At 43.2% G+C, this 16,085-nt stretch overlaps 1 protein-coding gene and 1 long non-coding RNA gene across 5 annotated transcripts in view; both read left to right on the forward strand.

Moving 5' to 3' along the window:
• LOC309379364 overlaps positions 1–16,085 on the forward strand; it is a 401,215-nt gene that overhangs the window by 317,176 nt on the left and 67,954 nt on the right. The window lies entirely within an intron of this gene.
• The window catches only part of HIPK2 (homeodomain interacting protein kinase 2), a 161,848-nt gene that overhangs the window by 102,576 nt on the left and 43,187 nt on the right, over positions 1–16,085 (forward strand). For all 4 annotated transcript variants that reach the window (XM_081928177.1, XM_081928176.1, XM_081928178.1 and 1 more), the window contains exon 3: positions 15,340–15,463. In XM_081928177.1, the coding sequence (XP_081784303.1) occupies positions 15,340–15,463 (124 nt within the window). The remainder of the gene's footprint in view (positions 1–15,339; positions 15,464–16,085) is intronic.

Below are 16,085 nucleotides of genomic sequence, written 5' to 3' on the forward strand. Positions count from 1 at the left end.
TGGGTTAGAAACTGGTGCCAACAACCTTTTATAACACGCAGTTGTGTTCACTGCGCATGTTAGTAAAAATGCATACAAAACCGGGTGCCTGCTGAATGAGAAGCATAGCTCTTTGTGCTTGTGACTTTGGACTGGGTCGTTTGCATTTCTGTGGAGTGACAATTGAATTCCCTTCAGCCAGAAGAATTCCTATTAAAAAGCAGTTTCTTGACCATTTTTGTGGAATACATCAGCCATTTGTTAAGCAGTCCCATTAAGAAATGGCATTTACTGCAGGGAAAACGGAAGACAAATTTGAAACAAATCAAACTGGAATCCTTCCAAATTCTACCCTTCGCTGCTTAGAGAGATATTTAAACATAGCCTAAGGACACATACTCAAGTTCATTTAACTTAGATTAGTTACTCGTCATCTTAATGTATTTTAACTATGACTTAATACTCAAGGATAGGGTAACTGAACGGTAGTCCCCCCCCTGCACTTATTGAATGTGGGTCCGGATAAATCCTTTTGAGGACCTGAAAATATTATTATTATTATTATTATTATTATTATTATTATTATTATTATTATTATTATTATTATACTGCCATTCTGAATCTCAGGGTGGTTCACAGAATAAGAAAATAAGTTTGTCACCCACAGAATTCTGTTCAGTTTTCTTTTTTGCCTGTCTTGGGCCTGGAAATCTTGACTGTTTCAGCAGCTGTTTTTGTTTTCCCTCAGTTCAGGGAGAAAAACAAAGGGACACTAAGGAAATTGCAGTTCTCCAGATATTTCACCAGACAAGCCTGCTTCCGTTAAAACGTCCTAAGCCAGCTTTCCGTACTTGAATTGTCAGCTGTGTTCTGCATATTACCCATAAGACAAAGATAGAGGTGAAAGTGTGTCAGGCAGAACTGGAGGACAGATAAGAGAAGATGTGGGAAAAGCAGAGTCCTGTATTTGAACAGATTATTGTAACTGTGATATATCTATAATATGTCACTGAATGATCAAAAGCTGTATACTGCCGATCCCAAATTGCACTTGAAATGATGGTGTTTTCTGTTGATAATGAATTTACCCTCATTCACCGCTCCCTTTGCTCATTCATTAGATCACTCCCTCCAACTGTTTACATTTTGAACATTAACTGGAACATATACAACAACAAAAAATGTTTTGAGACAAAAGTTTAGCACTGTTGGATATTTTTCTTGGGGGCTAGGAAGACCAGTTTGCATGAACTGCACAGTCCAGGGGAGAATTAGCTTTCATTGCATTGGCATGAATGGAACCCCATAATAGTCATTCTTCCCCTGGTGGTCAGATGCCTCCTCGGAAAGATGGAGTATGCAGCACCCAATCTATTGTGAATCATCTTTTCAGGATTTTGCATAGGAAGGGCTTTTGTTTGCACAGTATTATTTCACCCCCCCTCCCTCCCTTCCACATTATGCAGTTCCCCACACTTCAGGGGCGGGAAGAAGAGGCTCTTTGAATAGCCTCTTTTGTCCATCACATCACCCTCCCCTCTTATTCCCATTGCCTCAGCAGCAGCACCTCATTCTACATTGATGGAAGAATATTAGCCCATTGTCAGACCAGTATAATTCTATGCATGTGCATCGGTTCAGAGATGAACAAATATCTCAGCTTAGGTGGGTTCATGGTTGGGTTTTCAGAACTTCTCTGTTTTCTTGCTATCAGAAGACAGGACTGGAAGCCAATCAGACCTTGGGAAATTGGGGTGACTTGAAAAACTACAGAGGAGGGTGTATCAGGTTTGGTACTTGCAAGGCCTTGAAAGCTAGCCAAGTGGTTAAGGCCTTTATCTCTAAACCCAAGCGATGCTGGGAATCAACACCCGACAGGCACATAAACCCACTGTTATTTAGTTAGAATTGGTAGGTATGCTATTCAAGCCAATCAATAGCTCTGTTCTTTTTTTCTTTCTCTTACATGATCACACTTCTTTCTGTGTGCTGTAAATCCTGAGACACATTATTTATTTTGATTCCACCCTTCCTCCAAGGATCTTCAGATGATAGACATTGTTCTCCTTACTCATCCTTGTCCTCAAAACAACCCTGGGAGGTACAGTAGGTTATCCTGAGAACAACAGAGGCCCCCATCTACACCATACATTTAAGGCAGTATCCTGGCTTTCCCCAAATAATCCTGGGTACCGTAGATTGTTAAGGATGCTGAGAGTTTTTAGGAGACCCCCCATCCCCTTCCCAGAGGTCCCCGTGGAGAAGGATTGATTGTTAAACCACTCTCAGAATTGTGGTTCTGTGTGGGGAATAGGGGTCTCTTAACAATTCTCATTACCCTGAGTGGGGATTGCTACCTGGGCTTCCCTCATTCTAGTTCAACAGTCTAACCACTGTACCCTTTTGGCTCACTTACTGGTGCTGGTTCGGCTGAGCACTTCAACTAGGCTTAGCTCCTCTTTGAAATGGAAATCTGATTTAAGAATATTGCTGAATCGGGGACCATTTGAATTGTCGGGTATGGAAAGAAAGGGGAGCAGCTGCTGAATGATGGCTGCAAATGGTTGCATACCACATACTTTTCTGATAGGTTTATTGATAGATTAAGCAGGGCAGTTGTGATCTATATTTCCTAGGGTTGTTGGGGTTTTTTTAAGAAAAGTATTTTGCTGTGTACTGCATCCCCCGAGATGCACAAGCTACTATCAGTAGTTCCGTCTGTGAAATTTCAACCCTTCCTTTCAGTAAACAACATGAAGAGGGGAAAGGGTGTGTCAGACGGGAACAACCATAACTAAAGCTTTTGTCTTGTTTCTGAGAACAGCTGTGCTGTGTCCTCCAGCTCAAGGCTTCAGTCTTTTGTGAGCTGTGTTTGTGTGCTTCACTCTAGCTGCTCTTAAATTGAACAGGTGTTTCCCTTCCAGACTCTTGCCTACTTTATAAGGTATATCTGTTTGGATGTCTACGCTGCTGCCATCATACTGCTTACAGCCTGCTAATAGAAACATGCCTATTTATTTGGCCATGCCGCACTGAATAAAATGGGAGTTTATACTGCTGTACTTCCCTCAGAGAGCGTGCCAAAATTAATAGGGGTGGTTTCGCGCAAGTGGAAACATGTGGTCAGTTAGGTTAGAAGCTGCATCTTGTGGTACCCTCTGTGCCATATCACAGACAAATGGCAGGTGTCAATGAGAGTCAATTTTATGTAGGACCTGGACAGAGAGAAGTCCAGATTCAGCTCCCCAGAAGAAGACCTTACCCCTTCCAAGGAGCTGTTGCCACCAGGGGTGCAGTTGGCTCCTTCCTTACTGAGTTTTAGGCATGGTCTGGAAACACACCTCTTTAAGGCAGAGCAATGCGGTTCGTTTGTTTTATTAGGATCCCTGCTTCAGTTTTCTTTCATGATTTGGATTCTTTAATAGCTTCTCACTTGATTTTTTATTTTACCGTTTTATTATGTATTTTGTTATTTTAACTGGAGAGATGTGTAAACTCCCCTGGCATCCTTTTTTTGATGAAGGTCAATTTAAACATTGTAAACAAACCAACGAATATTAAGAAGCAGCACTGTATGAAGGGAAGTCTTTTTTTTTTTTTTTGACTCTGGCTACTACTAAAGTCTTAATAGCAGGTGTCAGAAGCAAAATGGGCCAAGGTGGAATTTTCAATCATAGGCTCTATAGCCTATTTGCTATTAAATACTCTGTGGTAATTACAGGCTCCAGAAACCACTTGGTAAAATTATACTTATCAAGGCCAAAAGTAACTGCTCTGTAACCTGCCCTGTTTTAAGAAGACAGAAATAACAGTGCACATACTTGAGGAGTGGGGGGAATCTGCCCCTCACCTCTCTATGACACCCTCAATTACCTAACATTTTAGTTATGGAAACCAAGGGCTAGCAGTTACCATGTCAGTGATGAATATATAGTTGCTGCACATTATACTTAGGCTATGTAACCCAAACCTACCCCTGAATGTTGTCTGACTTCATTCCTTCCAGCTTATTGAAGTCCTCTGAGGTCTTAACCCATAGCCTCTGAATGAAAGAAAAAGGAGAGAACAGTAAATTGACCTGCGGTTAGGCTTTAGCTGTAATTCCTGACCCAGCACTGCTGTTTGAGGAAGCCTGGAATGCTTATCAGGGTGTCTATAATTATGTGTTGGGCCTGCAATCCTGGATATGGTTTGTCTGCTTAAAAACAAGGCCTGGTTCACACATGCATGCAGCATCTTGGTTCTGTCAATAAATGGTCCGACACAACTGCACAACGCTGCAAAGGAGCCATGTGTATCCCCTCACACGCAGTTTTCTTTTTCCAGTGGAGTCAGTTCGCATATTCAGCTGCCACTCATCAAGTGTACAGTCCTTCCAACTCTGTGATTCTATTTTGGAAAATTTCTTTCCAAATAAGTCTGCTTAGTGTGGAACTGTTAAGTCTATGGCTTCCTGCTCTCGAGGTGGATATGAGATGAACAACTTATTTATTATATTTGCATCCCATCGCCCACAGCAGCTCTGTTGTCAAAGAGGTTAAGGCAGTAGTTTTCAAAAGCCCACCATGGAATAACGTCTGTAGTTTAACGGCAGAGTGTATGCTTTGTGTGCAAAAGGTCCCAGATTCAATCCTTGGCATCTCCAGGTAGGGCTGAAAGGACTCCTGGCTGAAGTCCTGGAGAGATGCTGTCATTGTTGACATTAGCAAGATAAATGGACCAGTGGTCCTATCCCATAAAAAGCTTTATGTCATACAAGCCCTTTTTACACATTCAAGGAATTTCGCCACCTGAGGATCCTTGTCTGCTAAAGAACTGCTGTGAGTCTGCTTTACAGAGGATTATATACACAAAACCGGGAAGCATGCAATGATATAAACAGAAAGGAGAAATGTATCTCAAGGATGCTGGCAGAAAAAAAGGGAAGCTCCCAGGTGAGAGCTGGAAGGGTCTACGCACTTTTGTGTGAGACACAGTTAAAGATCTACCTCGGATAGAGGGCTTTGTATTTTCTTCTTTTTCTTCTTTCCCTTTTTCTTTTCTTTTGTGTTATTTCCTGTTTTCATTTTTATTTAGATTAACCTGTTTTTATTGTATTTGATGCTGAAAAGTTTCAGTAGAAATATTTTTTTTTTAAAAAAAGATGCTGGAAAGGATGAATATTTATTACTAAATTCTCCCAAGCTTTTGCCCCGCAAGGCCTTTGAAGTTGATGGGTTTTTTTAGCAGTCTGAAAAGAAAGAAATAAACCCCTGAATAAGACACTTGAGCCAAAACGTATTGGGCTAATTTAATATGATCAACACTCATCCTTCCCAGTATTTTTGAGACAGACTTTTCCTTTTTTTGCTTGAAGAGGTGTATGAGTTATATCCTCACTTCAAAGGGGGCAGGCCTCACTGGGACTCTGAAAGGGGATGTTTACATCTCGCTCCATATATCTAGTGTGGGGAGGACACGATATATGTAAGGGCTGCTTCTCCCATCCCTGATGTCTGTGTGCCTCCTGAACATGCTCTCCAGTGTCTGAGTGTTCAGTTCAACTTAGAATTGTAGTTCAAGCCCCTGCAATGCAGGAATATGCAGCTGTCCTATGCAGGGGATCAAACCTGTGACCATGGTGTTATCAGCACCATGTTCTAACCAACTGAGCTATCCGCTTGTGAATAGGGGAGTCTACATCCATATGTGTAAGGCTCTCCATGTGATCAGAACCCCTGTAACCTATAGGGGGGCACAGTCCCACTTCCCCTCCGTGTGTTGGAATATTCATAGACGGGGAATCGAGAATCCTGGGATGTGCCCTGGAAACACACCCATTCCAGTATGGTGTGCATTGCAAGGTGTGATTGCAGAAGCTTGCAGTGGTCTATCTGCATTCCAGGAGTATTTGTGCACCGTTAGTGGTCTTCTTTTGGAAGTACCCATGTAAAGTTTTGCAGGAACCCTCGAGTTCCCTAGAATGCACTTTGAAAAACATTGGGCTCAGAGTTGAGATGCTGTTTGACCTTTACAGCTGAGAATAGCCTTGAGCCGAAGGCAGCCAACCTGTCTTAACAGCTTGGCCTGACCCTGTTCCGTTAGCAGGAGTTTGATATGCAGAAATAGGCAGGTGAAGCTTTTCACAGCACAGTGAATCAGGATCACGTGCTCATTCCTACTGATCAATGTGCTGTCAAAGGCGCCGTCAGGCTTCATAAGCTGGCCATGAGTTTACCTGTCCTGAAATCCAATGCTCCAGCCCAAGGTTTCCCAAACTTGGGTCTCTGGCTGTATTTGGAATACAATTCCCATCATCCCTGACCACTAGGGATGATGGGAGTTGTAGTCCAAAAACAGCCGGAGAGCCAAGTTTGAGAAACCCTCCTCTAGCCCAGCCTTTCTCAACTTGTTGCCCTCCAGATGTTGCTGAACTGCAACTCCCATCATCCCTGACCATTGGCCAATCTGATGAGAGTTGTAGTCCAACAATGTCTGGAGAGCACCAGCTTGCCAGGAAGGCTGCTCTAGGCGCAACAGTACACTGCTTTTCACAGCAACTGCGCCAGCTCTGCAAAGTGGAGTCACACTGTTTCATGGACAGTATGAGAGTACAAAAGCAGAAGCAGGAGAGTGTTTCTTCTTATTAAATATTTCACTCTTCAGGCTCAGCAGCTGCAATTCAACTCTGTGTGACCTATGAAATCCCAAGTCTCTGGAAAACAGGTTAAAAAGCTGAGCTGGAAGGCTGGGAAGGTGTCAAAACAAATACCATTTTCAAAGGAGAGATAAAAAACCAAGATGCCACGGCATGCAGCCTGTGAATGGATTACAGAGCAGAGATGAGAAACTTGCAAAGCACATAAGGTCCCATCAGGAACATGTCTTGAACCAGAGGTCCTCAGCTTATTTGCATATTTTCATTGCATGCAATTAGCATGATTGGTATATCACTTTCCTAAAGATGCCAGATGTTAAATTTTCAATTGATGAGCATGTTGCATTTGCAGTGCAGTATTTTGAACTTGGTTACCCTCAGACATGAAAAAAATAATTCATCCAGACTTCTGCAAGTAATATGGAGTGTTGCAAAGCATACTAAATTTAAGCTTCTTATTTATTTCTTTGCTTATCATTTTTATTAAACATTTTTAGCTGTTATGTTTTCAGATACATACAGTATAAGCCAGAAGAGCTGAGACAGCCTTCACCAATTTGGTACCTTCCAACGGTTTTAGACTACATCTCCCATCAGCCCCAGAGAGCTTGTGCCAACTGGGGCTGATGGGACTTGTAGTCCAAAGCATCTAGATGGCACCAGGGTACTGAAAGCTGAGCTAAGAGCTTCCTAGGGATGGGTGAGGGTACAAGGAAAAAGTTGGGGTTTATGGGTTTCCAATAAGAAGTCTTGGGCCATATTCAAGTGTCCTGGAGCTTGCAAGGGGACATGTCTGCTCAACAGAGTGGCTCAAAGTTCTTTTCCAGGAGTGACACCAATGTACCAAAAGACATTACTGGAATCTATGCTGTACTTCAGCCTATTATGGAATCCTCGTGTTGGAAAGGATATTGGAGGCCATGTCGTCCCAATGCAAGATCAACAACGCAGGAATCAACTGCACCATTGGACTTGAGAGCTCTTTCTTCTGTGGGTGGCTGCTAGTTGTGCTTAGGTTACACCCCAAAGTTCAGTTGAAATGTAGAACTAAGCGGTTAGTTCAAAAGAAAATGCGGAAGTCGCCTCTAGTACACAAAACAGAGAGGCAGAGGTAATGTGAGTCTCATGCAGGCTCATTCTCCTAATGACAACAACAACAACAACAATAATAATTTACTATTTATATAATTTACTATTTGACAAACTGCGGTTTGCCATTACATCTGAACCACGTCCCCCTTCAGTTTGGTCCTTTACTGCAGGTGATCTGCACTTAGGTTGTACGCCATTCCTTACACAGAAATGCTTTTCTGCGTCGGACATTTATTGCACTTGTGAAGAGGCCCTGGATGCTTTATCTATTTGTAATATAGTGGTACCTTGGTTCTCAAATGCCTTGGTCCTCAGAGAACCTGGAACTCAAACACTGCAAACCCAGAAGCAATTGTTCCCATTTGCGAACTTTTTTCAAAAGCTGAACGTGCTCCATTTTGAGTGTTATGCTTCCGATTTGAGTGTTATGCTGACAATTTGAGTGTTAACGCTGACGATTTGAGTGCCACACTTCCATTTTGAGCATTACGCTGAGGTCTGTCTGTTTTTGCTATTTATTTTGCGTTTTTGTTTTTGCGGCTTTTTTTGGTTTTGTTTTGTGACTGTGTGGAACCCAGTGCAGCTACTGATTGATTGATTGTGTGTGTGACCTCAGTTCATTGTTTATTGCTTTCATTTTATGGATCAATGGTCTCGTTAGATAGTAAAATTCATGTTAAATTGCTGTTTTAGGGGTTGTTTTTAAAAGTCCGGGACAGATTAATCTGTTTTGCATTACTTTCTATGGGAAAGCGCACCTTGGTTTTGGAACACTTTGGTTTTGGAACAGACTTCCGGAACGGATTAAGTTTGAGAACCAAGTGTTCTCTAAGTGAATGGCCAAGATAGTGGGGGGTTGTGTGCGGCTTTATTCCTCCCCTCCCCATTTTTCAATATGCGTATGCTTGTCCTGCTAGGAGCAGGCAATAAAATCCATTCCTGTGCTGGCTAGGTTCCTGCAGGTGTTATATGGTATTCTGAGGCAGGTTTGGCATTCAGAGAGGATCTAGCTCCCAAACAGCCCAAGCTGTGGAAGCTGAAAGTCCCTGGCAGTTGCTTTTAATGTTTCTGTGACGTGCGGGCAAGGGAGCTGGTGAGTAGGAGCAGTAATTAATTTATCTGACAGAAACACCAGACAATGAAATTACCCTGCCGCAGAGCAGGGTCACTAAAGTAAATATTCTGCTGGAGGCAGGTGGAACGTTGGCAGAGAGTCACATGGCGAGGGCCGACCAATGGCGAGGCGAGGCTTCTTCCGCCAGGGAATTATGAGCAGAGCGAGGAGGAGAGCTCAGGGCCCTGGTGTGCTGGTTTCGCAACTTGAGAGGCTGAGGATGGCAGGTCCCAAACCAAAACGAAACAGCTGTTGCAAAGATGCAAGTCCTGCTGTTATTCAGTTCCAAGGGGAAGACAGGGATGGAAGGAGCAGGGGGCCCAAACCCCAGCAGCGTGACAGGCACTTTGATCCAAATCTTCCCCGATTGCTTGGTGCAGGAATTAGATTTGAATACAGGGTAGAAGGGGTGGGAACTGAGGAAGTGGGCAGCTGATTTTAGCTGCCCGTAGGTTTTAGCTGCACTGTGGGTTAAACCACAGAGACTAGGACTTGCCAATCGGAAGGTCAGTGGTTCGAATCCCCGCGACGGGGTGAGCTCCTGTTGCTCGGTCCCTGCTCCTGCCAACCTAGCAGTTCGAAAGCATGTCAAAGTGCAAGTAGATAAATAGGTACCGCTCCAGCAGAAAGCCAAACGGCGTTTCCGTGCGCTGCTCTGGTTTGCCAGAAGTGACTTAGTCATGCTGGCCACATGACCTGGAAGCTGTACGCCGGCTCCCTCGGCCAATAAAGCGAGATGAGCGCTGCAACCCCAGAGTCGGTCACGACTGGACCTAATGGTCAGGGGTCCCTTTACCTTTTAAGGCATCTGAAGATAGCTTTAGCTTCCTCCCTCTCTCCCATTTTACTCATGCCAGCCTTTGTGTCCCATAAATAAAAACAATACATTGAGACGATGAGATGACACTTAAGGGGGTAAAAGCTAGTTTCAGAACATAGTTGTCAGAGCACTTGACCAAAATGAATATGCAGGTACAGTGGTACCTCTGGATACGAACGGGATCTGTTCCGGAGCCCCGTTCGCATCCTGAAGTAAACATAACACGTGTCTGCGCGGGTCGCGTTTTGCTGCTTCCACGCATGCGCGTGACGTCATTTTGAGCGTCTTCGCATGCGTGAGCAGCAAAACTCGGAGGTAACGCACTCCGTTACTTCTGGGTCGCCGCGGAGCGCAACCCAAAAATATTTAACTTGAGGCTACTTCAATCTGAGGTATGACTATCTATTCTGTGTATTTATTGCAGGCCTAGATGAAGCTGTTTAAATAAAATTCCAGCGCAAAACATGGTGTTCAAACTTTTTACTCTTTTGTGCTCTCAGAAAACTTTACTCTTCAGCAGTGCTCTCTGTCCCTGCACTACCCAAAATTTTGTATCATTTTGCCTCTTGGTAAGAAAATAAAAGCCTGCTTTCTCATTCCTGGTTGCTGCAAATTGCAGAGCTGACCCTCACTACTAGAAAGTGCTAAGACAGCAGACTAAATTGCAAATGGATAAACAAGACATTTTAAACTGTCAGCATACTTTGGCGGGGGGCAAGTATGCAATACCTTTTTTAAATACATAAATGTTACACATATATTGTGCATGGCATTTTCACATATGACACTAAAAGCACCTTTGACCCTCTCTTCTGCTATTTATATGCACGTTGCTAACGTGGGATATAAAAATAAAGAGGACCATTTGAAATTGATTCTACATTCTAGCTGTGTAGGTTTTAATATTCACATTACAGATCTGCAAAATACAAAAAAGCACTTTTAGTGTCAAGAGTGGAAACCTCCTTAGTGTTTTACATAATAACTTGATCTGAACAAAGCATGCAATGCGATCAGCAAGGCAATAATGAACAAAAGGAAACATTTATTTCCCATACACCACAACCCTGCTGTTTGGAACTCATTGCCATGGAATGTGGTAAGTAATGGTCAACATTACAGGAGAGTTCCAGAAATAATCGCTGTTCTGTAGTGTGGTGTAGTGGTTAAGAGCGGTGGACTCGTAATCTGGTGAACCGGGTTCGCGTCTCCGCTCCTCCACATGCAACTGCTGGGTGACCTTGGGCCAATAACACTTCTTTGAAGTCTCTCAGCCCCACTCACCTCACAGAGTGTTTGTTGTGGGGGAGGAAGGGAAAGGAGAATGTTAGCCGCTTTGAGACTCCTGTGGGTAGTGATAAAGAGGGATATCAAATCCAAACTCCTCCTCCTCCTCTTCTTCTTTTTCTAATAGCCTTCTTCTGAAAAGCATGGCAATTAAGCTTTTTGCATCCCTGCTATCTGCGTGCTTGATCTGAGTTGCATGATCAGCAGAGACATAACATGTATCTGTTGGCATACTGCAGAACTTCAGCCCTCAGTTGGTGGATCAAATGTTTGAATGGTTCCCCATATTTTATACATGCTGGGAACGGCTGCCCTGCATGTATAAAAGTAGCACATCAAGGACGATCATACAAGTTTGCTGATTGTACAGCTCAGCTTTCACACATGCTGATCTATGATTCTTGCCTGCTGTAGTGTGTGTGTGTGTGTGTGTGTGTGTGTGTGTAGGGGAGAAAGTGAAGGAGGAGTTGACACTGCACAAGATCTCCCACCTTTCAGGACAAGAGGTTGAGGGTGGAAGAAGGCATGCATAGCATAGATAGGTATCACAGCAAAGCCTCATTTCCCTTGGTGTAAGCCTAATGCACTGATCCTAACATTAAAAAATGGTGCAGATTTGGAGTGCTCCAACCCAGAGGACCAGGGTTATAGGGAGCCTGTGTATTTTCCCAAATGCAGTAGAATACCAGACTGTGGAATTTGCTTTGCATAATTGCATTGATACGACAAGAGAACAAGTTTCTCCCAGGCTGTGTTCCCAGAGGCTGGTTGCAGAGACTTGGTTACTAGCTTAGACCGCTTCAGCATGTGCGGTCAAATAAGCTGTCAGATGAGCTTGATAACTCAGCAGTAAGTGGGTGGGGAAAAGTCTCCTCCTTTGCGCTGAGAAGCGCGTCAAGCTGCAATTTCACACACACACAGAAAAGGGGCTGGGAAAAATTGCGAGCGAATCCTTTTGAAGCGAATGCTGTGCTGTGTTCATGAAAGCTGCTCTATTCCCTTCTGAGATACAAACAGTGATCAAGTGGATAGTTACAGGATGTTCGTATTGATTATTTTACATCAGAAGGATGTGTTTTCCAGGCAGTTCACAGAGGGTCTCGCTCCTATCTGTTGGGGTTGTGTATATACATCAAACCACCCAAAGCGGAAAGCTGAAAAACTGTTCTTCCAGGTAGAAACATACAGTATAAGATCTAGAGTAATGGTGCCTTTAGGCTGGTCCAGCACCAGATTTTTTTGGTGATGGTCAGGAGAGAGAAGAGGAACTCAACCCAAGCCCTTATTAACCCATCTGGAGGGAGCCCTGTGGAGCATATACAGGGCGAGTCCTTTAAAAGAGTACACATGTTCCACAGGGCCTCTTTTAAAAGACTCACTCTGTATATACCCAATTGCTCTTGTCCTTTTGCTTTCGCCATCAGCCCCATGGCTGCAGACAGTGTCCATTTCCATGATGAAATTTCCCTACAAGGGTGGGAGGAAAAGCTGCTCTCTTTTATTCCTCTTAAGGTAAAGGTAAAGGGACCCCTGACCATTAGGTCCAGTCGTGACTGACTCTGGGGTTGCGGCGCTCATCTCGCTTTATTGGCGGAGGGAGCCGGCGTACAGCTTCTGGGTCATGTGGCCAGCATGACTAAGCCACTTCTGGCGAACCAGAGCAGTGCACGGAAACGCCGTTTACCTTCCCGCCGGAGCGGTACCTATTTATCTACTTGCACTTTGACATGCTTTCAAACTGCTAGGTTGGCAGGAGCTGGGACCGAGCAATGGGAGCTCACCCCGTCGCAGGGATTCGAACTGCCGACCTTCTGATTGGCAAGTCCTAGGCTCTGTGGCTTAAACCACAGCGCCACCCGCGTCCCTTTTTTCCTCTTAACTAGTGCCTAAAAAGAATATCCCTTGAACTGCTTTCAACAAATCCTCCAAACTTGATTTGTTTGCACATTTCTCCTTCCCTTCTCCTCTCATGCCTAGGGCTGAATTGATTGCATCCTGTTTAATTCAAACCATAGTTTGTTATACAACCAAACCAACAAACTGTGGTTCAAGTGATTGCTCCAGACTAAGACTGCAAACCGAGATCAAATTGTGGTTTGAAATCCTGGTATGGAAAACTCAGGCAAACCACAGTTTCCTGTTGGGGGCATGATGATAGCAAACTGTGGTTTGATTAAAACTGAATGCAATGAATTAAGCCCCGTGCCAAAAAGGAGAATATGAGTAGTGCTTTTTCAGGATCTTTCAAAGAGTAATTTGGAGGATCACCTGAGTACAGCCATAGTTCCTAGGCTCAGTAGCTGACCGTGTGGCAGGTCATGAAATCATAGAATTGTAACATTGGAAGGGACCCCTGAGGCTCATCCAGTCTAATTTCTGCAATGCAGGAATCTTTTACCCAACATAGGGCTCAAACTCACAACCCTGAGATTAAAGGTCTTATGCTCTACCAACTGAGCTATCCCAGGCATTCATATTGCTTTTGCTAAGAGCAACCAGATGTAAAGGAGGACAGGGCTTGCATATTAGCGATATAATTTTGGTAGGTGCAGCTTTCCTCACTCCTGCATGCTTTGGCCAAAATGCCGTCTATTGCACAAATATTAAAGATACAGAATCTCTGAAATATTTTGCATGCGCATGGTTACAATCTGAAGAGCAGTTAAGCTGCTATGTATGTGAGCCTGGGTCTCAATAATTTCAAGCAAGACTTTCCCTTTTTGGTGAAAACGGGTTAAATATTCATCACAAAGAAATGTAAAAGGGACTCTAGACAGGATGGGGGTGTGGGGGAGATAGAAACACTTGGCTGTCTGTCAAAGGCTTGAATGGGCTTGGAGACTAGCTGAGCTGACCTTTTCCCCCCATGGGATTTTCCTAAGGTCTAGCTTCTTGTCAACTTACTGATTGCAGGGTTGTGTGTGTGTGTGTGTGTTTTAAGAAATCTGACTTCCTGGGTTTGAAAGATAAAGAATTTAACTATGGATACTGCAGTGAAAATTGAGCAAATGCATACCTCTCCCCAGTATTTACAGATTGTGGATCCTGCTGCAGCTGAGATCTGGGAGATCTCACCCTACACTGTTAAACAAAATGGGACTGCTCTTACAATGGAAGAAAATATCTGAAGTGGCCTGTAGTCATTAATCTAAGGTTACACTGCTATTCCAAAAATGCATTCAAAGCTGCTTACAGTAACAAACCTGAGTGCTGCATATATAGTGGAAAGGAAGAATAGCCTCCCCCCAAAATAATAATAATGGCAGCAGAGAGAGGAAAAAAAACATTTAATCTCCAATAATACAAATCAGAAACAAATATTATAAATAGTTGTATATCAGCCACTAAAACAAAACTAAAAGAACACCTCTATGAGAAAATCTTAAAGGCCAGACAAAGGCAAAAAGTGCAGTAATTTATCAGTTTCTAAAAGGGGTTGTTGCTTCAGCTCAGGGCCATGCTCTTGCTTATTATGCTGTTTCAAATGTACATTTTATTTTTGACTTAATTTAGGAATGTTTACTTTTGAAATGTTTTAAGGTGGTTTTTTTTAGAACTTTGCTGTGTTAAATGTGCATTCTGTACTTGACTTCCTTTGTAATGTTTCCTTTTGAAACCTTTAAGATACTACCGGTATTTTTATTTCCTGTTAATTATGTTGCTTTGAATGTATACTTTATATTTACCTTTTTTTTCAGTAATGTTTTATTCAGGATTGTTGTATTATTGGATGTTTTAATGTAGGTTGTAAACTACATTGAGATTTTTTAACTTAAAAGTATAAAGCGGCATAGAAATGAAATAGATAATAATAATAATCCTGTTTCTAGCAACAGAAGTTAACACCTTTTTATGGACAGGTTTTTATGGACAGGTTTTTATGGACAAGTCTCAGTTGTATCTTTTTTTGTGTAGTGATGCAACATTAAAAATTGCATCAAAGAAGTAATTTCCTCCTGAAACTTGCTAGGCATAAACAATTCTAATAAACTTTTTTTGGGGGGAGGGTGGCCTTTTGAGAACTCTTAGTCCTTTTTCCCTTTTAGTTATACCCATAGTCATCTGCACAATAAATGCTTTAAGGCTATAATCTTGCATGCACTTACTTGTCAGTCATCCTGTTGGGATTACTTCTGTGTAAGCGTAACTAGTAGGATTGCAATATAAGCCTTATTTTTCTATTGCAGGATGCCTGTAGAACACAAACAGTCTATTTGATGTCCGATGTGGTTGGACTTTAACTCCCATCAGACCCAACCAGCATGGCCAGTGGTCAGGGATCATGGGAGTTGTAGTCCAGCGACGTCTGGAAGGTTACAGGTCCCTCACCCCTGTCCATCTCATAATGAAACAGCTATGTTTTGCAATAGCTAATGCTCTCTCTCTCTCTCTCCTGTTGTTCTTCCACAGAGCCCCTGAAATCATCCTCGGTTTACCCTTCTGTGAAGCAATTGACATGTGGTCTCTGGGGTGTGTAATTGCAGAGCTTTTCTTGGGCTGGCCGCTCTATCCAGGAGCTTCAGAGTACGACCAGGTTGGTATTGCTGCCTCTTTTATTTACTTGGGCAAGAGTGGTGCGTACTTTCCTCCCATAGAGATTGAGGGGAGGAGGGAATTTGGGGGGGGGGGAGAGGCAAGAGTGACACGCAATCTGGAGTTTCAGGGGGGAAACTGAGCTGCCATTGGTCATGATTCTTCATTGGTCAGAGTGTGTTGAACAAGGTGGGTGGATTGCTTGATCTGTTTACAGTATTTTATGGCAATAATATCTCACTTTTCCACCATCGTGGGACCCAAGGCAGCCCAGATATGGTTTCCTGCTGGTCACCCAGTCACTCACCAGTCCCAGCCCAGCTTGCCTTCATCAAGGTGGCGGTTTTATGTAACTTCAGACTACATTCTCTTATCTCCCACTGCAACACCAAGGTGCCGCATGGCCCCAGTTCAACAAGTAGTGCCACTCTGTACCTTTTTAACTCTGTGGTGAGACCTCTTTATCTATTGCATTGGGAGTTAAGAGTGGAAAGCCAGCTCGGTTTTGGACCAGCAGTGCCCATAAAGACAAAGATTGTGTATGACTCTAGTCCTTTTCTATCTTCATGTGTCTTTATGTCCTTCCTTCCTCTTCGCTCTTCCTTACTATCTTGAAATGACCT

Source organism: Podarcis melisellensis (genome assembly GCF_964234715.1).
Source record: "Podarcis melisellensis genome assembly, chromosome: 10".
NCBI classification, from domain to species: Eukaryota; Metazoa; Chordata; class Lepidosauria; order Squamata; family Lacertidae; genus Podarcis; species Podarcis melisellensis.